We start from the raw sequence: 26,590 nt of genomic DNA, 5'->3' as shown, positions 1-26,590 counted from the left end.
GAGCTATTTTAGATTTAATTCTTAGTGGAACGCAGGATTTGGCGAGAGAGATAACGGTGGTGGGGCCACTTGGCAACAGTGATCATAACATGATTAAATTTAAACTAATAACTGGAAGGGGGACAATAGGTAAATCTACAGCTCTAACACTAAACTTTGAAAAGGGAAACTTTGATAAAATGAGGAAAATAGTTAGAAAAAAAAAACTGAAAGGTGCAGCTGCAAAGGCTAAAAGTGTTCAATAGGCATGGGCATTGTTTAAAAATACAATCCTAGAGGCACAGTCCATATGTATTCCACACATTAAGAAAGGTGGAAGGAAGGCAAAACGATTACAGTCATGGTTAAAAGGTGAGGTGAAAGAGGCTATTTTAGCCAAAAAAACATCCTTCAAAAATTGGAAGGATCCATCTGAAGAAAATAGGATAAAACATGAGCATTGTCAAGTTAAGTATAAAACATTGATAAGACAGGCAAAGAGAGAATTTGAAATGAAGTTGGACATAGAGGTAAAAACTCATAATAAAAACCTTTTAAAATTTATCCGAAGCAAGAAACCTGTGAGGGAGTCAGCTGGACCATTAGTTGACAGAGGGGTTAAAGGGGCTCTTAGGGAAGATAAGGCCACTGCAGAAAGACTAAATACATTCTTTGCTTCAGTGTTTATTAATGAAGATGCTGGGGAGATACCAATTCCAGAGATGGTTTTCAGGGGTGAGGAGTCAGATGAACTGAACCAAATCACTGTGAACCTGGAAGATGTAGCAGGTCAGATTGACAAACTAAAAAGAGTAGCAAATCGCCTGGATCAGATAGTATGCATCCTAGGGTACTGAAGGAACTAAAAAATGAAATTTCTGATCTATTAGTTAAAATTTGTAACCTACCATTAAAATCATCCATTGTACCTGAAGCCTGGAGGGTGACCAATGTAACCCCAATATTTAAAAAAAGGCTCCAGGGGCAAACCGGGTAACTATAGACCAGTGAGTCTGACTTCAGTGCCGGGAAAAATAGTGGAAACTATTTTAAAGATCAAAATCTTAGAGCATATAGAAAGACATGGTTTAATAGAACACAGTCAACATGGATTTACCCAAGGGAAGTCTTGCCTAACAAATCTGCTTCAATTTTTTGAAGGGGTTAATAAGCATGTGGATAAAGGTGAACCGGTAGATGTAGTGTATTTGGATTTTCAGAAAGCGTTTGAGAAAGTCTCTCATGAGAGGCTTCTAAGAAAACTAAAAAGACTAAAAAGTCATGGGATAGGAGGCGATGTCCTTTCGTGGATTACAAACTGGCTAAAAGACAGGAAACAGAGAGTAGGATTAAATGGTCAATTTTCTCAGTGGAAAAGGGTAAACAGTGGAGTGCCTCAGGGATCTGTACTTGGACCGGTGCTTTTCAATATATTTATAAATGATCTGGAAAGTAAAACGACGAGTGAGGTTATCAAATTTGCAGACGATATACAATTATTCAGAGTAGTTAAATCACAAGCGGATTGTGATACATTACAGGAGGATCTTGCAAGACTTGAAGATTGGGCATCCAAATGGCAGATTAAATTTAATGTGGAAAAGTGCAAGGTGTTGAATATAGAGAAAAATAATCCTTGCTGTAGTTACACGATGTTAGGTTCCATATTAGGAGCTGCCACCCAGGAAAAAGATCTAGGCATCATAGTGGATAATATTTTAAAATCATCCGCTCAGTGTGCTGCAGCAGTCAAAAAAGCAAACAGAATGTTAGGAATTATTAGGAAGGGAATGGTTAATAAAACAGAAAATGTATAATGCCTCTGTATTGCTCCATGGTGAGACCGTACCTGGAATACAGTGTACAATTCTGGTCGCCGCATCTCAAAAAAGATATAGTTGCGATGGAGAAGGTACACAGAAGGGCAACCAAAATGATAAAGGGGATTGAACAACTCCCCTATGAGGAAAGGCTGAAGAGATTAGGACTGTTCAGCTTGGAGAAGAGACGGCTGAAGGGAGATATGATAGAAGTCTTTAAGATCATGAGAGGTCTTGAACGAGTAGATGTGAATCAGTTATTTACACTTTCAAATAATAGAAGGACTAGGGGGCATTCCATGAAGTTAGCAAGTAGCACATTTAAGACTAATCAGAGAAAATTATTTTTCACTTAACGCACAATAAAGCTCTGGAATTTGTTGGCAGAGGATGTGGTTAGTGCAATTAGTGTAGCTGGGTTCAAAAGAGGTTTGGATTCATTCTTGGAGAAGTCCATTAACTGCTATTAAATCAAGTTTACTTAGGGAATAGCCACTGCTATTAATTGCATCAGTAGCATGGGATCTTCTTAGTGTTTGGGTAATTACCAGGTTCTTTTGGCCTGGTTTGGCCTCTGTTGGAAACAGGATGCTGGGCTTGATGGACCCCTTGGTCTGACCCAGCATGGCAATTTCTTATGTTCTCTCTCTCAGGTCAGCTCACAATCCTCAGATTATGGGGTCAGGGGAAGGCTGCATGGATGAAGAGAAAAGTGTGACATAATATGTAGATTAAATTCCTCAAATTAAGGAAGAAGAATTTCTCTAAAAAAAGTTTTTTTTTAATTTTTTTTAAACCAAAGATATAAAATAAGTGTTAAAAAATAAAAAAGGTCTGGTTGAAACATGTGGTGAAGGTGGACTTGCACTTTGATTTTGTAATACTTACTTACGGACCGATACAGTAAAATTGCGGTAGAGCGGGCCAGCGCCCACTCTCCCGGAGTGCGCACAGGCCACTTTCCTGTACACGCGATTCAGTAATTTAATTTATGTAAATTAGGGTCCGCGGCAAAAAGAGGCGTTAGGGACACTAGTGCGCCCCTAGCACCTCTTTCCGGACAGGAGTGGTGGCTGTCAGCGGGTTTGACAGCCGACGCTCAATTTTGCCGACGTCTGTTCTCGAGCCCGCTGACAGCCACGAGTTCGGAAACCGGACGCCGGCAAAATTGAGCGTCCGGTTTTCAACCCGCAAGCCGCAGGCCCATTTAAAATTTTTTTTTTTTTAATAAACTTTTGGGGCCTCCAACTTAATATCGTTATGATATTTAAGTCGGAGGGTGCACAGAAAAGCAGTTTTTACTGCTTTTCTGTGCATTTCCCCGGCGCCGGCAGAAATTAACGCCTACCTTTGGGTAGGCGCTAATTTCTTAAAGTAAAATGTGCGGATTGGCTGCACATTTTACTTACTGTATCGCGCGGGAATACCTAATAGGGCCATCAACATGCGGTGACACCCTCGGGTCCCTCCCCCAGATGAGAATTCCCGAGGTGATTTCTGCGATCCCGCGGAGGCGAGCCTCGGTCCAGCGGCCGACCCTCGGCGGGGACCTAGCCCCCGATTTCGGGTGCGGCTGAGAGGCAGCGGGTGCAACCTTGAGCGCAGCGGTGAAGGTATTTTCCTCTCTCCCCCCCGCAGCCGGAGACCACCCGGAATGAGACTGGGAAGCGCCGAGACAAGGTAAGGTAGAAATCTTCTTTAAAGACTCCGGTCTCCGAAGCTCGAAGAGTCGCACAGGTCGCCGGCTTGGACCAGTGCCACTGGGTTGATCCGCCCTAGCAGGGCTAGGCCCCGCTTAGATCCAAGGGTCCTCCCACATGGAGACCCTCCAAGGTGGTCGCCATATTGTCAGGGTGGTCGCCATCGCCATTTTGGCCCTGTTTGCCGCCCTGTCCGCCATCTCGGTCCATGCGCACAAAGGGTGAGCCGGGCGCACAAAATCGCACGCTCAAGTACCGTGCACACAAGTTACGCGCGCAACAGGCGCTTACTGTGCTGGGTGCATAGCTGCGATTTGTACGCACACCTAATCTACGCGCACATCTTCGACACACCGGAATGCATTTTACATGCCTATATCTATGGCATCACCAGAAAAGGAGCTCAAAGCTCAGGGCCTCTGCCCGGCATGCCACATCAGAGCTGCACAACATGAAGAGGTCAACGCCCTGTGTATCCAGTTCGAGGAGGCCCTGGGGGATGCAGCCCAGGGCCAGCCCCAGTCAGGACTGGGTTCTAGCTCCTCAACAAGTACCCCGGACCTAGTGAACCCCAGCGGGACTCCCCCCTCAAAAACGGGACCCCCCAGGGACGCAGCGCCTCCTAGCTTGGACCCAGCGTCTATCTCCTGGGTGGAATTCTTCAAAGGCCTGCACATGTTCGTTCACATGCAGATGGAGCCCCTGATAACACGGCCACAGCCTCCACCAGAGGACCTTTACGCCCCGGGCCCCTCTAGGCCCAGAGATGTGAATCCACCGCCCAGAATCCCCATTTACGGGGACATGGACAACTTGGGAGGAGGAAGCAGAGCCCCTGGAGGAGGGGGGGGGGGGAACTCCCTCCGGGGACAGATCCTCACCGGACCATGAGGCGCTTCTTCACTAAGGATGAGCTTCCAGACCTGGTCACCCATAGCCTGAAGGAACTTGCTATCCCGGGCACAGGTACCTCGGGAGAAAGTAAGATGAACCCCCTGTTAGAGGGACTCCCATCAGACCTCCCGCCATTTCCCTCTTTTACAAGCCGTCCAACAGCTAATTGACCTGGAATGGGTTGCACCAGAGTCTACATTCAAAGGGGGACGAACTCTGGCAGCCATGTACCCTCTGGACCCGGCGGCCAAAGACCTTCTGACATGCCCAAAAGTGGATGCCATGGTCTGCGTGATCTTGAAGCGCACTACCAACCCAGTGGAGGGAGGTGCAGCACTCAAAGATGCTTAAGACAGACATCTGGAATCCATCCTCAAACAGTCATTTGACATCGCCGCTATGTCTCTACAGATAGCAGCCTGCTGCACCATGGTGACACGTGCCTGCCTATCACAGATCAGGAGCAACACTCCTGGGGAAGCCATGGAACCAGCGGTATCATCTCTCGCAGACGCTGCTTCCGATCTGGTGCGCACCGCAGCTAGAGGAGTGTCATCAGCTGTGGCAGCCAGGAGGCAACTCTGGCTCCGAAGCTGATTGACCGACGCGTCTTCCAAAATGAGATTCACAAGGATGCCCTTCAAGGGATCCCTCCTGTTCGGAAGCTAACTAGAGAAACTAGCAAACAAATGGGGCGAGTCCCCACTGCCACAGTTATCGGAGGACAGGAATAAGAGAAACCAGCAACCCTTCCCCCGATCTTCCAGGGGCAGAGGTTCACAGAGCCTCAACCCATACAGAAACACTTATCAAGAGCCTCGTCCTACAGGCAGGAACCAGTCCTTTCGGAACAAGCACAACAAAAAGGGGAACCAGCTCGGGACCAGGCCCCAACCGTACCCCACAATGAGAATCAGCCGACCCGTCCAAAGGAAGAAGCCATAGGGGGCAGACTTGCCCTATTCTACCAAAGATGGGTAGCGATCACTTTGGACAAGTGGGTCCTAACCATCATTCGACAGGGGTACTTACCTGGATTTCCTCTGAACCCCTCCCCACAGGTTCGTGGAATCCCCCTGCCATGACCCCTCCAAGAGGGTGGCAGTGGAAGCTACACTGACTTGATTACTAGCCCCAGAGGCCATAACCCCAGTACCTCCACAACAAATAAAAACTGGGCATTATTCCATTAATTTTATCATCCCCAAGAAAGAGGGAACGTTCAGACCCATCCTGGACCTCAAGTCTGTCAACCGTCACCTGATGATCCCCCGCTTCCGCATGGAAACCCTACGCTCTGTAATAAGGGCGATACAACCGGGAGAGTTTCTCACATCCCTGGATCTGTCGGAAGCCTACCTACACATTCTAATCCATCAAGAACATCAGCGCTTTCTACGCTTCAAAATCCTGGACCATCACTACCAGTTCCGGGCACTACCCTTTGGGTTAGCCACAGCACCCCGGACGATCACCAAGATCATAGTGGTGGTGGCGGCAACACTGAGGAAGAAAGGAATCCTCGTGCACCCTTACCTAGACGATTGGCTGATCAGGGCGAAATCCCAGAGGAAAGTCACCGGGCAACCAACAGAGTCAAAACTCTACTGGAGAACCTCGGATGGGTGGTCAACACAAACGAGAGCTGTCTGCAACCCTCCCAGTCTCCAGAATACTTAGGAGTCAGATTCGACACCAAACAAGACAAGGTCATCCTGACACCGACAAGGAGATCAAAACTGATGAACCAATTACAAACCCTGCTGAGCGGACCTCGTCTCACAGCATGGGATTACCTACAAGCCCTCGGTCTCATGGCATCCACACTGGAAGTAGTGCCATGGGCACGAGCTCACATGAGACCCCCTACAGCGCTCACTTCTATCGCGCTGGAATCCACTGTCCCAGAACTACACCGTATGTCTACAGCTCCCGGGCAGAGTTCAGACCCAGCTACGATGGTGGCTACAAGACGGCCACCTAAGCCAGGGAACAAGACTATCCTCACCGACCTGGATCCTACTCACCACGGATGCCAGCCTACGAGGATGGGGAGCACACTGCGAAGAGCTAACCCCCCCCCAAGGGCAGTGGAACACAGAAGAGTCGGGATGGAACATCAATCACCTAGAAGCTCGGGCAGTCAGACTAGCCTGCCTATGGTTCGGTCACAGACTCCAAGACAAAGCGGTCAGAGTAATGTCGGACAACACCACAACAGTGGCCTACATCAACCATCAGGGAGGAACCAGAAGTCAACAGGTGTCTCTGGAAATAGACCTCCTAATGTCGTGGGCGGAAGCACATCTCCAGGAGATCTCGGCCATCCACATCGCCGGGAAAGACAACATCACGGCGGATTATCTCAGCAGAGAAAGTCTAGACCCAGGAGAATGGAAGCTGTCGTCCGCAGCGTTCCAACTGATAGTGAACCATTGGGGAATACCAATGGACCTTCTGGCAAACTGGGCCAATGCCCAAGTGCCCAGTTTCTTCAGCCGCAGGCGGGAACCTCAGTCCCAGGGAATCGATACCCTGGTACAGACCTGGCCACAGGAGACTGTGTTATACACCTTCCGCCGTGGTCCCTATTGGGCGCAATCATTCATAAGATAGAACACCACAAGGGACCAGTACTTCTTGTGGCCCTGGACTGGCCAAGAAGACCGTGGTAAGCAGACATACGAAGACTACTGACAGGGATCCCCCTGCCGCTACCTCCACACAGACTTGCTCCAACAAGGGCCAATCCTCCACAAGGATCCAGCTTGATTCTCTCTTATGGTCTGACCATTGAGAGGACTCACCTGAGGAAGAGCGGATACTCTGGAGCTGTAATTGACACTCTACTCAGAGCACGCAAGTTCTCCACATCTCTAACATACACAAGGATTTGGAGAGTATTCGAAGCTTGGTGCGAGGACCACGACATCATTCCATGCTCAGTCAAAATTCCTGCGATCTTGGAATTCCTACAGAACAGCCTACAGAAGGGATTGTCCCTCAACTCCATCAAGGTACAGGTGGCTGCATTGTCATGCTACGGAACCAAGAGCGAGAGCGACAGCATAGCCTCTCACCCGGATGTTTCCCACTTCCTGAAAAGAATCAAGCACATCTGACCACCCCTAAAGTGGCCGGTACCTCTTTGGAACCTCAACCTGGTCCTAGATTTCCTAGCAGGAGCCTCCTTCAGGCTTCTCCGCCTTTTAACATTGAAGACAGCCTTCCTGCTGGCAGTTTGTTCAGCCCATCGCATATCCGAGCTACAAGCACTGTCCTGCCATGAGCAGTTTCTCAGGCTCACCCCGGGAACCATCCAGTTACGCACCGTTCCCTCGTTCCTCCCCAAAGTGGTGTCTCACTTCCATCTCAACCAAACCATCTCGCTACCATCGCCCGATGAAGATAAGAATTTGGAAGAGGCTTAAAGTCTTCGCCACCTCAACAATCGGCAGACTCCTAGCTAGATACCTGGAAATGTCGGAACCCGTACAAAAAATGGACCACCTATTCGTCCTTCACAGCGGAAAGAGGTAAGGGGAAGCGGCCTCACGAGCAACCATAGCCCGCTGGATTAAAGAAGTCATCAAGGCGGCCTACATAGAAGCAGGCAAGCCGCCGCCTTTACAAGTCAAGGCCCATTCTACTAAAGCCCAGGGGCAGTGTCGAGGGCGGAAAACAAGATGCTGTCACTCGCAGAGATCCGCAGTGTGACGACATGGTCCTCCATCCACACCTTCTCCAGGTTTTACTGCCTGGATGTTCAGGCTCGGGAGGACAAGCATTTGCAAGGGTAGTACTAAGTGGGTCACAGACAGCCTCCCACCCGGTTTGGGAGTAGCTTTTATACATCTCATTGGTCCTGAGTCCATCTGCTACACGCTAGGAAATGGAGAAATTACTTACCTGATAATTTCGTCCTTGGTGTAGACAGATGGTCTCAGCATCCCACCCATGGCTGCCGTTACTCATGGAATTCTCAGGGGACATCCCAGGGAGCGAGTGATTCAAGGGTAAGCCATGCTTTCCTTCACCTAGGACACCCATCCTACTGGGTGTCGACGTTTCCCGGTTGAGGGCACTGGCAGTCTCCAGCTATAGCCAATTCAACCAGTTCAAATTAATCAAGTTAACCAAGTTATAAAAGTTAATCAAGTTATTAAAATTAGTCAGTCACACATATATATCCACAATGCTGAAGAGCTATACTTCCTGCAGGGGTATATGTACTAGGGCTGACGTCAGATTGAAATCTGATCCGTCTCCAACTGCTATCAGGAGTACACTATACCCATTGGTCCTGAGTCCATCTGTCTATACTAAGGGAAAACGAAATCATCAAGTAAGTAATTTCTCCATTTCTTTTTTTTAGTATAGCTGTTAAATGTAGTGTGTAATGTGTCACACCTGTGAGCATCATCTGACAGGTGTGTCATGACAGAAAAAGAGGTTGAGAACCACTGGTTTAGAGAATAAAAGCATACAAAATCTGAATTACTACAACAACAAATTAATATGTTGTTACTTACTTGAGCAACATATACCCATTCAAGAACAGGGTCAACAGCAACCCCAAATGCCTGCCCAGTGAAGTACTCCGAATATCTTGGCCAGCTTACATCCAGCTTGTACAGCAGTTGCTCGGTCTTCACAGAGTCATGCCAATCATATACCTGTCATTAAAAACAAACCAACAGAAATACCTCATTATCCATCTTGACAACTAATGGTTTCTATAGCCTATAGCGAATCCATTTTGGTGATATTCTAGAACTCTGGTAGAATTAGCTTCCAAAACGTATCTATCAGCTGATAGTCAAAGAAACAAGGCAGCAAAATACGGCTTTGTGAACACATTTAATGCATGTATCTTTGTTCAGGAACCCCCATCTTAAACTCACTAAATGAATTAATAAATTATTCCTAGAACCAGACGTGGAAAAATTATGGGCACCACAATATTAGGCTCTTAGCACCTACCACTGGGCTGTCAAATGGAAGGGCTGCCACAGATGTCACTGTGAATCAGGACAGCCTTCTGCCGACAAACACAGAAGAGGCAGGCAGGCTTGCTGAATGGAGAGTGGGGATGAAGAGCTAAAGAATGAAAAGGAATAGGGGCTGGCTAGTGGACTAGGAAGAGTTGGGAGCAGGAAAAAGGTTGGCTAACAGGAAGAAGGGTGAAGCGACAAGAGGGAAATAGAGAATGGGTTGAGGCATGAGAAGAAAAGCTAGAGAGGGAAAACCAAACAAAACAAAAAAAGAAAAAGAAAAAAATGCAAAATTAAAAAAAAAAAAAAAAAAAAAGAGAGCAAATAAGGGGGCACAATGAAATAAATGGAATATCGACCCGTATTTTGAGACGTGGGCACTGGCACCAGAGCTCTCAGACTGAGGAGCCTTGACAGCGTACTCTCGACTGCCTGCTTCTTCTGCAGAGGGACATCATGAACACATCCCAGGAAATACTACAAAACTCCAGTGCATATCAGCCTCGTATTATCTCCAGGACCCACGGATCCAATGTAATCTTGACCCACCTCTGATTTAAAAAAAAAAAAAAAAAAAAGAGAGCGGTAACCCCCCCCCCCCCCCCCCAATTCTCCTGTTCCCGGGGGGGGGGGGGGGGGTGTTGGCAAAGCTTCACTGGGAAGCTCGGGAAGTTCCACTACCTGAGCCCGCTCCCCGCTTTGGCTGTCTGGGACGAAAGGACTGAGACCTGCCAAAAAGCCAAGTCCTCTGAAAGGTCACCCCTCTGTAGGGACAAAAATGCCTGGAACCCCCAAGATGACCCCTCATGGCTAAGGGGCAAGGTGACTGCTTCTTATCCTCCGGCAATTGAGGAACCGGGGATTCGCCCCACTTAGTGGCTTGCTTCTCCAACTCGCTCCCAAACAAGAGCGATCCTTTAAAAGGAAAATTTCATAAGATTAGCTTTGGAGTCGCCCAATTTCTGGCTGCTACTATTAAAGCCACCCCCCTGGCTGAGGTGTGGACCAAACCGCAGTCTGCATTTGCTAAAAAGGTGGCGGCAGGTTCCATAACTGCCCTGAAATTCACTCAAGTGTCATCTCCCTCCTCAGCAGGGCCAGTGCAAGGGTATTAGGGGCGCTAGGTGAACCTTCTGCCTTGCGTCCACCCCCCCCCCCCCCAGCTTGAGTCAATTGACTCAAGCTGGGAGTCGGGTTGGGTGAGGACAGACGGGTCACTCGCTCGGCAGCAAGACAGAAGAGACAGCTGCTGCAGCAGGAGTAGTAATAACAGCTCAGTAGCTGCTGGCAGGATATTTCACTTACAACCGATGAGCAACCTGTCCGTCCTTACCTGACCACCGGCTCAAGTCAAATTAGTATGACTCAAACCAATAGGGGGCAGCGCAACGGACAGGTCGCTTGTTGGTCGTCTATGACATACCCTGCCGGCACCTGCTGAGCTGCCACTACTGCCACCGTAGGGTTGCCAACTATCAACTGTAAAAATTCTGAACACTTGGACACCTGGAGTAAAAATTTTCACCTATATTTCACGCTGTTTATTTTAACCTTTGATTACTTGCCTTATTACTAGAAAGTGAGGTGAAACCTCACTTTCTAGTAATAAGGCAAGTAATAATATTACTGTGCACAAAGTGAGGTGAAACCAAATGATTTCAAATATAAAAACGCCAATAATATTCCATTAGAATAGTCAGGAAAATTACTATTTAATTTTAAACATATTTATTACTTAATACCTGCCACCATATCCCATGAAGAATTACAAGATCAGTAGGTACAGGGACGTTACCCATCCCTTCTCCTAAAATCACTCATTTAAATAATGTGAGAGAAAGGGCTATGTCCTCTGCCGGGCTCCAGCTGTGGAACTCTCTACCTCAGGAACTATGGGGCGGATTTTCAGAGCCCTGCTCGCCTAAATCCGCCTAAATCCGGGCGGATTTAGGCGAGCAGGGCCCTGCGCGCCGGTGCGCCTATGTTCAATAGGCCTACCGGCGCGCGCAGACCCCGGGACTCGCGTAAGTCCCGGGGTTTGGCGAGGGGGGCGTGTCGGGGGCGGGCCCGGTCGGCGCTGCGTTTTGGGGCGCGTCGGCGGTCCGGGGGCGTGGCCGCGCCCTCCGTACCCGCCACCAGGTCGCGTCCCGGCGCGCTAGCGGCCCGCTGGCGTGCGGGGATTTACGTCTCCCTCCGGGAGGCGTAAATCCCCCGACAAAGGTAAGGGGGGGGTTTAGACAGGGCCGGGCGGGTGGGCAAAAGAAAGTTCCCTCCGAGGCCGCTCCGATTTCGGAGCGGCCTCGGAGGGAACGGGGGTAGGATGCGCGGCTCGGCGCACGCCAGCTATACAGAATCGATAGCCTTGCGTGCGCCGATCCAGGATTTTAGCAGATACGCGCGTATCTACTAAAATCCCGTGTACTTTTGCTTGCGCCTGATGCGCCAGCAAAAGTACGCCAATTCGCGCGGTTTGAAAATCTACCCCTATGGATGGAATCTGACATTAAAATATTCAAAAAGGGTATTAAAACATGGCTATTCAAACAAGCCTTCCAAGAGTTTTAATCTAAGAATTATATTCCCCCTTTAATATAAATATTTAGTTAATTATATTATCTCTGCTCTTACTGCTCTGCTTCTTTAACTGTTTAAATTTTGTTTAATTATTTTATTTGTTTTACTAGTTTATAATGAAACTTTGTATTTACTTCTCTTCATTTAATTTTGGAAATGCAAATATTTTTAAATGAGTATTTGTTAACTAATGTAAACCGATGCGATATGTTCTCATGAAACTTCGGTATATAAACATTAAACAACAACAACCACCACCCCCATCATTAGGAAAACATGCCATTTGATTTGAAGAAGAATCACAAATACTTATCAGATCATACAAATTTTCTAATAACTTATTAAATCTAGTTTGCCCCATTACTGTTGCTTATCCCTTCAGCCAGTGATCAATTTTATACTAAGATACAGATGATGCTCAAACTGATTGATTCATCCAACCTGCCCAATTGAGATTGCTCTGCTATGGGTAGATGAGGATACAAATTCCCACATGCAACCCAATGCCAGTTTCCCCCCCACTATGTCATCTTTTTATTTTTTTTTTTACCCAATTTCACACCCATCCCAGGGCTGGTGCAAGGATAAAGGGTTCCCTAGGCAGCTGTGTGACCCCCCCCCCCACACACAGTTAAATTATGCAATTATAGCAGATTTTACATGGAAAAGGACAAAGTACAGTCTTCTGAAGTAAAAATATGACTTACAGTATATATGTATATATATTATTTACATGAATTGCTGTGGTGCCAAACAAAAAATCCTGAAAAAAAGATGCTTTGAACCCTTATTATGGTATTAGGCCTATTGTAACATGTTGGGTGCAGGCTTGGCTGTCAGAAAACCACGAGTAAACTGAAGTACAATTCAATATAGTAAGCCTCATATACCAAAACAGCACTAACTGCCAACACTCAAATAGAAACAACCCTAAGTATGAAAAGGCAACACTGCAAATATTATACCAGCTCCTAAAACACCAATATATATAAGAAAAACATAAGGTAGGCTACCAAATATCCCAATACAGAAACTACATGCTAGCAGAATACCTCACCCTAATTTGGTCACACATGCAGAACACAGACATACCCTCACCAAAAACAGAGAAAAGTGACTATAAAGTATAAATAGAAACATGCAGGTGGAAACCTCAACAAGCAAGGTTCTGTATATGGTGCAAAAATGAAACAAACATCAGCATTCCCCACTAAACAAACAAAATCAAGAAATATAAATCATAATAGTAAAACCATAGTAATAAAAAGTATAAAAATGTCAAAACTGCTGATGAATAGAATAACATCCAATAATGAACATGAGTTTTTTAAAAAAATTTTTTACCAAACCCCAATAAAACATTTCAAAATAGTAGACTCATCAAATAAAATCCAATAATTAAAACAAATAAGAGTAAAAAATATCCCCTGGAAATTTTTGATTTCCAGTCATGTTCAGAGGAAGGTTGCACACTTTATCCTCTTTCCACACACAAGTTAGTTTATTCTCTCCCTCACACACACAAAACATGTTCACCCTCCATCTCTCTCACACAGACTCGCTCTCTCTGTCTCACGCGCACACACTCTCGCATTTACTGGCTCTCTCCCCCTCATATATACCCACATATGCAGATTCTTTCACACTCACTGGTGCTCTCCCTTACTCATACACACAGGCTCTCTCACATTCACTGGTGCTGTCTCCCTCACTTCTCACATACAGAAACGCTCATACTTACTGGCACTGTCTTCTCTCACAAAGGTTCTCTCACACTCACTGGTGCTCACTCCCTCTCACACATACATGGGCTTTCTTGCACTCACTTGCACACTGGTGCTCTCTCCACTCACACATGCTCACAGGATCTTGCTCCCTCACATACAAGCTCTCTCACACTGACTGGCTCTCTCCTTCATATACACACAGACTCTCATACTCACTAGTTCACACACTCAAGCTCTCTCTCTCTCTCTCTCCCCCCCCCCCTTCACACAGGCTCTCTCTCTCACACACAGACACACACACTCCAAGCCTATCTCTCCCCCCCCACTCGGATACATTCTGTCTCTCTCTCACATACACACGTCCACCCATCTCATTTGGGCACAGCCCATATCCCAACAAACAGAAATGGGGAGAGAGGGGCATGGGAAGCAGTAGAACAGAAGCATTAGAAATACATATCTCCCCCAAGCCCCCATAGTAATGGTAACTTTACCTGGAGAGAAGGAGGACAGTGATAGGCAGGCCAAATACAAGGCGGTACTGCAGGATGGGCAGCAAAGCAAGGCAGCGTGCATAGCTTAGCCAACAACCATAACTGTGGCACCAGCACCATCAGCGAGGACTCATGTGGCCAGAAGAAATGCCTCCATCCATCTCTCCGGTCCCAGGCCAGCAGCCCAACCTAGTGAGGCAAAATGAGGCGAGTAGATCAGCCATGGATGGGCTTTGTAGTCCAGTCACTGGAATCTCTGGAGCTGGACTTAATCATTGAGATGTCGATGAAACCAGGCAGGACACAACGGCATCGGTGAGCAAGGGAACATAACTGCAGTAGGCTGGCAGCAGAGATCAAATGGAAATGAGAGAGGAGAAAATGGTAAAAGCACATGCTCAAGAAAAACAAGGCATGCGTCTCTCCTCTCTCATTCACAACTACGCCAGCGCCAAAATGAAAAAAAAACAAAACAGCAGCTGAATGGTTTTATGCTGGTGAGGCTGCCTACCTTCTCTGCTGATTGGCTACTGGCCTGGCTCAAGAAAGACCAAGCCTTGCTGACTGGGTTGTACAGAGTCCGGTTACAACAGTAACCGGACTCTGTACAACAAGCTGAAAAAATGTGCTGTCCTGTTCAAAGCCGGTCAGTTGTTCACCTTTGTGCGTTAAGGGCCAGAGTTCCTGCAGTCCCACTGGGTCATTATTTTTGTCTCGCGAGGCTTGCTGGGCACAGCAGGTAGGAGGGGAGGTTCCAGCGGCCCTGTTGGACATTTTCTTATGTGCCTGGGCAGAAGGGGAGATTCCTATGGTGGCTTTGGGCCATCATGTGCTGCGGACAGGAGGAGGAGGAGGAGGATCTGGCTGCCCGCTGGCCTTTCCTCGCGGGCTAAGGCTGGAAGGGGAGCTGCTGCGCAACGGCCCTGCTGGGGCTCTTACTGCTTTGCTGAGAACAGGAGGGGAAACCGATGGTGGCCAAAGAATCCGAGACAATTTCCCAGTCGTAGGGGCTAGCACCACCGTTCGTTGTGGAATCAAAGCACAGCTGTTCCTGGCTAGGCTTGGAGAAGCTGGTTGCTGACGAGTGACAAAGCTGCTGCGCCAGACTAGTGGGTTAATATCCGTACAATTTCCGGACATTCTAAGCCTCCGTCTGGCTTCCGGACACTGCTTTAAAATATTCTATACGGTCCGGAGAAAATCCGGACAGTTGGTAGCGGCTGTCTCTTCTCTCTTGCTGCCACGGCTGCTGCCCCTGGGACCCTGGAGCCCTAGGCCCCCGCCTAGTGCTTCCGCCGGCCCTGCTCCTGAGAGATAAGCAAGCAAGTGCGAGCCACCAGGGACCAACAGGAAGCTATCTGCAATGTCATTACCACTGCTTCAAATGCTTGCTTAAGGATGGCCTCTAGTCTTCTATCATGCACATCCTTCAAGGCCATTCCTTCCTCTACGGGGATGGTAGTCCGTTTAGAGATGGCACAGACAAGCGCATCCACTTTTGGAAGTCGCAGACGCTCTCTCACCACTGGATCCAGGGGGTACAAGCCTTCCAAGGTCAGACCCCCTTTAAATTTTGCCTCCGGGACATCCCATTCAAGATCAATCAGTTCTTGAATGGCCTCCATAACTGGGAAAAAACAAGAGGCTTTATGCAAAGAAACTAAAATGGGATTTCTCTTTGGCTCAGACATGGAATCTGCCCCAGGGACTCCCAGCATCCGCAATGTCTGGGAAATCAGGGTTGGTAATTCATCTCTATGGAAGAACCGCAACATAGCTAGATACAGATCCAGCCCCGGAGGGATTTCCCTATCTTCCAGGGAGTCAGAATCTGCCTCTTCATCGGTGCCATCTAGATTCCTGTCAGAAACACCTGCAGCTCGAGGTGTACTTCGGCGCTTAATTATACCGGAAGAGGGAAAGGCCACCGCCTGAGGATCTGCACCGACAGGCTTGGACGGCGCTGAGCACCGCGCCTGAAAGAAGGATTGCAATCCTTGAAAAAATTCTATCCAAGAAAAAGCAGAAAGATCCGTGCCAAGAATAAGAGGCACTTGTGCAGCACTTACGGAGCTGCCATCCCCTGCAGTCAAACGAGTTCCAAGGTCAGGCGTTCCTCCTGACATATCCTTAACACGGCCATCATCTGGCTGGGAAGCCCAGGCTCAGTAAAATCAGAGGAAGATAATTCTCCCTGAGCCTCTAAGCAGTGCTGGCATAAGTTAAGAGGGCCCTTCAGGCTGATATGCCCGAATACGACAGGCAGAACAGAGAGAAAGGCACTTAAGTTTCTTAGCTACTGGTGCCATTAATCCGTCGGTACGCTTAACAGGCGACTGAAGATGTATGTCCAGCCGAAGCCCCACTGAAACAAAATTAATGCATTCAAATTTTATGTGCACAAAATTTAAGTGTCTCAAGTTTGTGTGCCAAAATGCTAAGCGCACTGTTCAGCCCTTCCGGGCTGAATAGAGAGACTGTCTCCGGCTGCGGGGGAGACGACATATGCCTTCACTGTCGCGCTTGGCCTTGTGTACCCATTGCCTTTAAGCTGTACAATCAGCTAAGTCCACGCTAGCTAAAAAAAAAAAAAAAAAAAACCAGCTACCTGACCAAGGTATACATCTGAGGGACCACAGAAATCACCTCAGGAATTCTCAACCGGAAGAGGGATCATTTGGTATCACCGCAAGAGATTGGGGCAATTAATTTTCCTTTGCAAGTTCTCCTTCTAAAAGTTGAAGCAATCCCTAGTAGGGAGATGCGCATCCACCATCTACTGGAGACCGAGAATACTGGCAGGCTGATGTCACTTCAGGAGTATATATACTGTGATGTCAGTTTGCTCTGTCTATATCTGCCGGTAGAGATGTATAACCCACTGGTTCTGGATTTATCTGTCTGGATGCTAAGAAAGTACTATTTGATTGTACATAATAAGAGAGTGTGCAAAAGAAAACTGGAGTTCAGACTGTAATTTGTCCTCCAGTCAGCTACAGACCACTTGTACTGTGTGACAGTCTACTTTAGGATCCTATAAATTTGCATGGAGGAGACCATAAGACCCATGGAAACCTTAAAAAGGGGCCTATGACAAAGAACTGAGAGCCCACCTGCAAAATTCCCTCAGAGCCTGTCTGTAACTTCTCCTGACATGCTCTCTCTGGACCATTACGAGATGTCTCTGGACTATATGACTCGTAAATCTGTCTCCTGCCAAAGTTATTGCCTTTATGTTAATGGTCCTGAGAAGACTTTGCACCAGACATTTGGGACTGCTTCAAGGAGAGACAACTGACATGTTTACACTCTCCTGCATGACATAAGACTGGGCTAATTAATCTTTTGTATTGGGTATTCAATTAGCAATGTATCTGTAAAGTCAAGTTGAGACCTAGTTGACATTAAGGCAGTCCATGTTCAGAAGCATTTAGCTGGATAACTACTGTAGATTTCATTAGTTCCCTTTATTATCTTTTCAAAGAGCTTGAACTATCTGTAAGTAATTCAGGCGTAGCCTGGCTTCCTGCCTTCTCCCCAGGCCCTACTCCATCTTTCTGTGCCCTGCCTTCTAATGCTAGGTTGCAGGGATCCTCCCTGGACCCAGAATCCCTTGCTGGCTTAGGTCTTAAAGGAGCACTGGGACAAATAGCTATGGTCAGTCCTTTAAGGTGTTCTAAGGAAGTTTCTTATTTTCTCCCTCACACCGCCCTCATTTTGTTTGCATCATATTAGGTGAGTGTTCTATCAATACTTCAGGGTTGTTCATTTGGCTTTTGCAGGTGCTGCTTTAAGATGTGATCTCTTCATGATAAAGAAAAGCCATGTGACTTTCAGAAAGTGATGAATGCATGTCTCTGCTTGAATTTTTGTGGAAGCTGTGAATAAGAAAACTACCCCGAGGCAGGCAATGTTGGTAAATGCCGAAATGTCAGGATTTCCTTTGGAATTATATGTTAGTATGATTTTTTTTTTCTGGAGGACTGGGATTTACTCATTGGCTTTGAGATTCTGTACTATCTGAGACCTTTTGGAATTACCCACACCAAACTGATCGGTCAGTCAAAATAGTTCATTTTTACATTTTGAGTATTTTTCAGTTGATTGTTAGAAACAGAATTGTTTGTCTTTACAAGATTTAAATAGGTCTAATAATAAATATTTTGGGACTATTTTTAAGGTGGATGATTATAGTTTAAAGTGAACTAAAATGCTTTCATTTGGATATAGCATATTATTGGCACCCTATATACCTATCTGAATAATACATTCCCACTCTTTTTGAGGTGAGTTATTGCCTGCCACAATAAATCTCAAATTAACCAAGATGAGCTTGAAAAAGTCTATTTATCTGCTGAGCTGGGTTGTAAATTCTGAAACCGAAGTATTTTAGAAAGTCTGTGGGCCAGATTCCCCCACAGGCTTCAGAATCCAGATCTGGATGGAGATGTTTCTGTAATCCAGACATCTGCGAGTTTTGTTGGATTCCTGAAAGTTATATTTTACTACCTTTGTCTTTACCTGTTCCTTTTTAATAGATCCAAGCTAGCACACATTTGCAGTTGTAATTAGAGATTTGGAATTGATCTAGCTAGTTTTAGCCAAGCATATGTTCCATGTGACACCCTCAGTGAGTGTTGCTGCGGACGCCTGTTTTCAAAACAGCTGCCACTACTTACCCGGATAAGAATGTACTTATCTGTGGACATTTTTTAACTTTAAAAAAAAAAAAAAAAAAAGGGGGAAAAATGTTTTTAAGGGGTTAAGTGCCAATACAGGAGCACTGAAAACTTAACTCCAATGCTAAACCAGAGTTAAGTTTCCAGTGCTAAGAAAGGAGCGCTGGCCAGATGCAGTCTCTCTGAATTGGGGAGTACTGATTATTACCCTAATTTGCATGGGATTTCCATGCAAGGGCACTAAGCAGTACTCCAGTTTTGAAACATGTATTTTCTGAACAAACTCCTTGCAGCATTGGCAGTAAGTTTTGTGCACAGAAAATGCACATTGAACACACCTTTCTGCATCGGCTAAATGACAGCAATATAAGGAACAAATCAATTTGCCAGCATATTTCCAAATAAATAAATAAAGACATTAAGAAAACCACCAGCAAGGAACTAAAGGGGTGTCAAGACTACTTGGAAAACTTCCAGAGGAAAAATATTAGAGCTCTTTGCATTCCTAAGATAGATAAAAATGAAGATGGAGTACTGATTCTGAATGACATTTTCAAAAGCTGTGTCCCAAACTGTGTTAGTGGTGCTGTGAACTTTGATAGAGCACATATTCTTCCCAACAATTTAGCCTCAGCTAGTAAGGCTTACTAAGTCATCAGTGCATGCTTTGTTCACCCTTATTTCAAGTGGACTAACTCGGTAAAACTGAAAAGCTTCTATTTTACCGATTCTATATCCCTCTCCTCATGTGACTTCCTTGTTTTTCATACTTCTTCCTTTCAAAAGTAAACGCTAGTGTCCTGTGCCTTAGTTATACCCTCTGGTATAAAACTCTATGCTATCTCCCTTCTTTACGTATTTAAGTCTCTCTCACCACATTACATTTAAAGTGCAGACGCTACACATTTTAACTCAATTACTTGTGCTCTACGCCCTTTGGCGAGACAGCCCTCATAACTGGACACAATATTCCCCATTAGGTCTCACGTAAGATTTATACACTTTTTTTTCCTGCTAATTATATCTTGCCTTTCCCACCTTAGCACAATTAAGAAAACAGTGGCGAGGATGTAAAATCGTAGCTGCAGTATTTCAAGCACTGCGTAAAAGGCAAACACTTAACTTTAGTAATATGCGATTTCAACTTTCACTTGCGTCTCTCGAACTTTAATGGGCAGTTAAGCCTTCCTCTCCCCAACTCTCTCGGGGATTTCAGATTCCCTAAAAATCGGCTACTTTTGCTGGATACATAAATGCTTTCGGACAGCGGAGCCTAGGGAGCCCGGGTTGGGCTGCGAGTGACTATACCTGTAGCTGCTGATCCCCTCCGAGTAAGGGCAAGCCCAAGAACAGCAGCGCGCAGGCAACGCTGGCAACCGCCACCAGCACCACCACCGAACCGAGGCAAACAGCCGACCTGAGCCTCATCGCGCCTCGGCCGCCTGCAGCATCCGTCTTCCGGGATCCTCTGTGGGGATAAAGCGCGGGCACCTCCCACTCCGCCCTTCAACACCCCTCCCCATCACGCTCTGTCCTCCGCCAGTCAACGGTGGGTCCCGTCTACACGGGGCCTTCCAGCTTGTTTTACCCACACGGCTTCTTCACAGTCTCTTCTCCGAGGGATGCCCCGCACGCCTGGGCGTGCGTTGCCGTAGGGCGCTGGTCACTTCAGTCGGACCCCGACATTCCCCATCGTGACTCCCCCCCCCCTCAATGCCCCGGAAGCGATTAAAACACTTCCTGCCTCTCAGGGCCGCCTAACAAAGAGCTGCTGCGGCCTTATCTGTTGGAGGCGGCAGCAGAGGTGCTGGGAAACATGGATAAGAAATCATTCGAGACGGTGCTTGATGAAATAAAAAAAGTAAGGAAGCGTCTAGTTCACCTTTGTAAACCCGGAGACTTTGGGCGGGCAGATGTTTGGAGATCTGCTATATTCTGGTTGAAAGAAAAGGTTATGATAACTGGACAGCCAGGTATTTCTGTATATGCCTTTATTTGGCTACATTTATTTCCTATTTTACGCCCTAGAACAAGACATATGGCACATAATATGGTACATAGTAAAGCAGAAAAAGGTTTCCCAAGAACTAAATAATGATTTTTTTTTTAACATGTATTATGTCAAGATTTTTCATGTATTTACCAGGCAAGGCTTGCCCGGGCTCTCTCTCAACATCACACCGCATGGTGCATCTTTTATAGATTCCCTAATAACATGGCTATCTTTACACTGTGCGTCTGCAGCAGTGAGGCCAGATACAAGAAGCTGTTGTAGATCTGTTCACTTTTCTCCGATCTGCCTTGCTGTTGCAAAAACATGTAGAGATGATGGTACCTTTTATAATGAGATATTTTTGTATTGCTGTCAGATTCCAGTTTCATATCAGTAAGCAGGGTGCAATATTTTCTCTAAAGCAGAAATTAAAAGATTTATCTTCTGATTAGGTACTTGTTTTTTTGTTGCCGCACATCCCGCCGCCGCATTCTAACCCCTGCGAACAGGACCATGGAGAGAGCTGTTTTGGCTTCCTAGGGCAAACATATATGGGGCAAAGTACATGCATACCTTTTATCTGGTGGCTTTGCCCCAATTTTCAAATAGAATGCATGCACATACTTTCACTTTGAAAATTGCCGTGAGGGCAAAATATGAACGGTCACTTGTCTTTTTTTTTTTTTTTTTGGCTGCAGTTAGAATTTTGTTGGAAAAGTAATTGCTTAGATTTCAAAATGCAGTCTACCCATGCACTTTTCCAACCAACAAATACCTACAGGAACGTTTCTTTTCAATATGGCTAAAAGTCCTCTGCTTGTTCTACAATGCACAGACTTCTAGTTGCACTGAAGAAGAGCAATTTTCAGACAGCCAATTAATGCAGATTAAATGCCTTTTAGCCATGTATATTGTTTTGAAAATTGTCCTCAATATTTGGGACCCAGAAACAGTCAAAATCACTCATTTTCTCAGAGCCTTGTTTTGCCTGCAGAGACTATAGGGAAGATTTCCTGATTGTCTAGGCTACTAGAAAGCACCAAATAGAAGATCATGGTGAAAATAAACATATGTTTTAATGCTTTCTCTTTTTGAAGAGTATGTTTTGCTGCATTTCACTATTGGTGGTTGTGTTTTTAAACCCTGTGTAATTTTAAAATTGACTGGTTTGAAAGGCCTCTAACAAATATATCAACAATTAATTTAATTCTATTTTTACTTAAAAATCTATTTTTAAGCATGCACCCTACTTTTCCAATACACAGAATAAGAAGTTTCTCATACAGTTGAAGATAAGTGAGCATCCTCAATTTTAAGATCATTGGTTTCCTTTTACTACAGATTCAAATATCAGAAACTCACAAGCATTTGTGTTTAGATTCCTATTGTTTGACTGCAGGGCTAAAAGACAGATAGTGGATCCCAAGAAGAAGCAACTAGCTTAAAGAGCACTTCAGCATCAAAGTAAAATAAAGTTTTGTGCAGCTTCTAAAGTTATTTCTTTTAATCTGGAGCATGGTGCATACCTGCCACATTGTTCCCTTTTCAGCAGTGTTAAACATATGCTGAGAGTGCCATGGATCTATGCTTTCATGTAGGCCCCTAAAGATCCACTTTGAGCCACAGGCGGTCTGGGTAAGTTATCCAGATAAACTTACCTGCATAATTGACATATGTCTTTTATTGACCTGTTCCACTCCACTCATGATTTTCTAAACTTCTATCATGTCCCTCTCAAGCCATCTCTGTTCCAAGCTAAAGGGCCCTAATCTGCAAACCTCTCATCAAATCTTGTTGATGCTCCTTGTGACCCTGGGCAAGCACTTCACACTCATGTATAGGCTTAGACTGTAAGCCCTCTTAGGTACAGGGAAATATCTACTGTACCTGAATGTAACTCGCTTTGAGCTACTAATGAAAAGGCAAGAGCTAAATCTAAATAAAAAAAAAAATAATAATCAAGTGACATCAGGAATGATCCCCACTCGCTTCTCTCTTCAAAATGATGTCAGTTGAATGGTAACTTTACCTTGACATATTTATTTATTTAACACTTTTTTTTTCTATACCGTCGTTTGTGGGAACTGTCACAACGGTTTACATTAAGGCACATAAAATGAGGCTAACGTATCTTAAGTTACATAGGTGCCATTTTAGGGTCGGTAACAAAGTTTGTAAATGATATTAATTGTTAAGTGTAATGAGTCATTTCCAATTTACATTTTAACAGTTTAGGTTACTAGATTACCTTTATCGTTGTACTTTCACTCTTTTGCTGAGCTTTAAAAGAATGAAACTTAATCTGATTAAAAATTACACACAATGATTTTGGTTATGTGTTTGTTGTTCAATTGTTTGAACCTGCTTTCCATTGAGTACTATTCTCCTTTCTCTTTTTGGTAAGCTAGTTTAAAAAGCCAGGTTTTTAGATTTTTTTTCTGAAGGTTTTGTTGTTGCTTTGTAGTCTCAACTCTGTGGGCATGGTGTTCCAAAGTATGGGTCCTGCCAAGGATAGAGCTCTTTCTCTTACTTGTGTGAGTCTAGCTGTTTTGACTGATGGAATAGTGAGGAGTGCTTTGTTGGCAGATCTCAGATTCCTATTTGGGACGTGTACACGAAGGGCTGTGTTCAGCCAGTCTGCTTTTTCATTGTGTGTCCCGAAGTTTAAATTCCCACCCCTCTAAACAGATACATTTTACCTGGGTGAAATTTATCTGGATAAAATGGGGAGGGGCATTCCAGGCATTGCTAATGGCAGTGGCTATTCTCTAAGTGAACTTAATAGCAGGTAATGGACTTCTCCTCCAAGAACTTATCCAATCCTTTTTTAAACACAGCTATACTAACTGCACTAACCACATCCTCTGGCAACAAATTCCAGAGTTTAATTGTGCGTTGAGTAAAAAAGAACTTTCTCCGATTAGTTTTAAATGTGTCCCATGCTAACTTCATGGAGTGCCCCCTAGTCTTTCTACTATCCGAAAGAGTAAATAACCGATTCACATCTACCCGTTCTAGACCTCTCATGATTTTAAACACCTCTATCATATCCCCCCTCAGTCGTCTCTTCTCCAAGCTGAAAAGTCCTAACCTCTTTAGTCTTTCCTCATAGGGGAGTTGTTCCATTCCCCTTATCATTTTGGTAGCCCTTCTCTGTACCTTCTCCATCGCAATTATATCTTTTTTGAGATGCGGTGACCAGAATTGTACACAGTATTCAAGGTGCGGTCTCACCATGGAGCGATACAGAGGCATTATGACATTTTCCGTTTTATTCACCATTCCTTTTCTAATAATTCCCAACATTCTGTTTGCTTTTTTGATTGCTGCAGCACACTGTACCGACAATTTCAATGTGTTATCCACTATGACACCTAGATCTCTTTCTTGGGTTGTAGCACCTAATATGGAACCCAACATTGTGTAATTATAGCATGGGTTATTTTTCCCTATATGCATCACCTTGCACTTATCCACATTAAATTTCATCTGCCATTTGGATGCCCAATTTTCCAGTCTCACAAGGTCTTCCTGCAATTTATCACAATCTGCTTGTGATTTAACTACTCTGAACAATTTTGTGTCATCTGCAAATTTGATTATCGCACTCGTATTTCTTTCCAGATCATTTATAAATATACTAGCCGTTAAGCCCGTAACAACGGGCTACATTTAAAAAAATTTTTTGGTCCATTTCCTTTCCACTCCTCCCCCTCATCTCCCCCCTCTAGTCTCCCTCCCCTCCCCTCCCTTCACTCTCTCCTCCCTCTCTCTCTCCTCCCTCTACCTCCCCCCACCTCTCTCTCTCCTCCCCCCACCTCCCTCTCTCTCTCTTCTCCCCCCTCCCTCCACCTCCCTCTCTCTCACCTCCCTCCCCTCACAGCTCATCCACAACCGGCAGACAGGGGCGTGTCCCTCCCTCGCGCGCGTCGCTGGAGCTCCTGCTTGTTGCCGCCGCTCCTGCTCGCCGCCGCTCCTAAGGAGCCAGCGCCATTTTTTTTTTCTGACATGCTGCGCTCTGGCCGATGTGCGCGCATGTGCGGTAGAGCTGCTCTCTACTGCACATTTGCAGCACGTCGGTCCGGGCTCCCGTATAGATATGACAAGCCGTTAAGCCCGTAACAACGGGCTACATTAAAACATTTTTTTCGGTTTGGTTTTCGGAAACGGCACTCTTCCTCATTTCTTCTCCCTCACTCCCTCTTCCCCTCTCTCATTCACCTTGGTCACTCATCCTCCTTCCCCTCGGTCACTCACCCCCCCTTCCTCCACTCACCTCCCTTCCTTCCCCTGCCCCCACTCAAACTCCTTTCCCTCGGTCTTATTCACCCTCTTTCTCCCACTGCCTCCCTCCCCTCTCACTGAAACCCCCTTCCTTCACTCTCACTTCCCCTTCCCTCATTCTCACTCCCACTCCCTCCCCTCCTCAGTCACTCCCCACCCTCTCCCAATCCCATCCCTCACTCACTACTCTACGTGACTCACTCCTTCCCTTGTGGCACGGCAGTCTGTTACTCTTGGCCCTTATTGGAAACTTTTTGTTTCTAATTTTCTTCCCCCCTGCCATTGATGCAGAGAGCAGTGCTGGAGCTGCATCAAAGTAAAGGCTTGCTTTGCTCTCTTTCTGGGAGATCTGTGCCTTTAAGAAATCCGCTCACTGACTTGAGAGGGAGCAGGGACACTGCTCTGGCTTTCACTTTTGTTGCTCTGCTTTGCTGAGAGCACCCCCCAATGTTTACTTGGCTTCTCCTTATCTGCAGGACTCAGGGGGTGGGGCGCACGTCAGTCTCTTGCTCGTCGACTCTTCTTTCCTCCTCCTGTCCCTGTGCGTGACAGTCCGGCAGTCCCTCCCTACTCCCCCCCCCCCCCCCCCGGCAGTGGAGGAGGAGGGACGGGCTCAGGCTGTTAACATATCAGAGCAGCGGCTCCCTGCCCTTTCCTCCTCCCCTCTGTTGCTCAGAGTTCTCTGTGCCTCACATGCGCAGTAGAGCTGCTCTCTACTGCGCATTTGCGGCACGTCGATCCAGGCTCCCTTATAGGTATGATTGAAAAGTAAGGGTCCCAATACAGATCCCTGAGGCACTCCACTGTCCACTCCCTTCCACTGAGAAAATTGCCCATTTAATCCTACTCTCTGTTTCCTGGCTTTTATTTATTTAAAGTTTTTTATATACCGACATTCGTTAAGAAAACATCACATCGGTTTCCATAGAACAATAAATTGGCCAACAGGGTTTTACAATGCAACTGATAAATGAACTAGAGGGGGGGGGGGCAAAGGGGGGGGGACGGGGTGGAGGGAGGAGGTTTTACAAAGAAACTGGGGAGATATATTGAGGGAGGGGATGTGGAGGGGGGTGGAGGGGTAAGGGAAACTAATTTTAAACTGTACAAATATTTACACACAAAAAATCATACTTAAATACAAGAAAATGTATAATAGTATACTGGGAGGAGAGAATTGAGGGGGGGGGGGGGAATTCAGTCAGGGTGGCGAAAGAATAGGCGCAGGAGAATAGCAGAGAATAGGCGCAGGAGAATAGCAGAGAAGGGAAGTGTGGCTCATGCGTAGGCTCGTGTGAACAGCCAGGTCTTGAGATTCTGTCTGAATGTTTTAGGGCATATCTCAAGGCGTAGGTGGGTGGGCATGGCGTTCCATAAAGATGGACCAGCTAGGGATATTGCACGTTGTTTAATGGTTGTGAGATGGAAGAGTTTGGGAGAGGGAGTGTGAAT

At 46.0% G+C, this 26,590-nt stretch overlaps 2 protein-coding genes across 8 annotated transcripts in view; one reads left to right on the top strand and one right to left on the bottom strand.

The window, feature by feature from the left end:
* NHLRC3 (NHL repeat containing 3) overlaps positions 1–20,312 on the bottom strand; it is a 48,838-nt gene extending 28,526 nt beyond the window's left edge. For 3 of the 4 annotated variants that reach the window (XR_003856914.1, XM_029602753.1, XM_029602754.1), the window contains exons 1-3: positions 20,170–20,312; positions 14,183–14,371; positions 8,926–9,069 (exon numbers count right to left, since the gene is read on the bottom strand). Coding sequence is in view for 3 of the 4 variants with exons in the window: in XM_029602753.1 (XP_029458613.1) it covers positions 8,926–9,069; positions 14,183–14,371; positions 20,170–20,289 (453 nt within the window). In the remaining variant the exon portion in view is untranslated. The remainder of the gene's footprint in view (positions 1–8,925; positions 9,070–14,182; positions 14,372–20,169) is intronic. The other variant, XM_029602755.1, reaches the window with a different exon arrangement.
* Positions 20,313–20,559: 247 nt separating this feature from the next.
* The window catches only part of PROSER1 (proline and serine rich 1), a 114,882-nt gene continuing 108,851 nt past the window's right edge, over positions 20,560–26,590 (top strand). For all 4 annotated transcript variants that reach the window (XR_003856916.1, XR_003856915.1, XM_029602757.1 and 1 more), the window contains exon 1: positions 20,560–20,722. Coding sequence is in view for 2 of the 4 variants with exons in the window: in XM_029602757.1 (XP_029458617.1) it covers positions 20,678–20,722 (45 nt within the window). In the remaining 2 variants the exon portion in view is untranslated. The remainder of the gene's footprint in view (positions 20,723–26,590) is intronic.

Source organism: Rhinatrema bivittatum, chromosome 5 (genome assembly GCF_901001135.1).
Source record: "Rhinatrema bivittatum chromosome 5, aRhiBiv1.1, whole genome shotgun sequence".
In the NCBI taxonomy this organism is placed as follows: Eukaryota; Metazoa; Chordata; class Amphibia; order Gymnophiona; family Rhinatrematidae; genus Rhinatrema; species Rhinatrema bivittatum.
The sequence above is the reverse complement of the archived record's forward strand: the minus strand, read 5'-3'. Positions and strand labels throughout refer to the sequence as shown.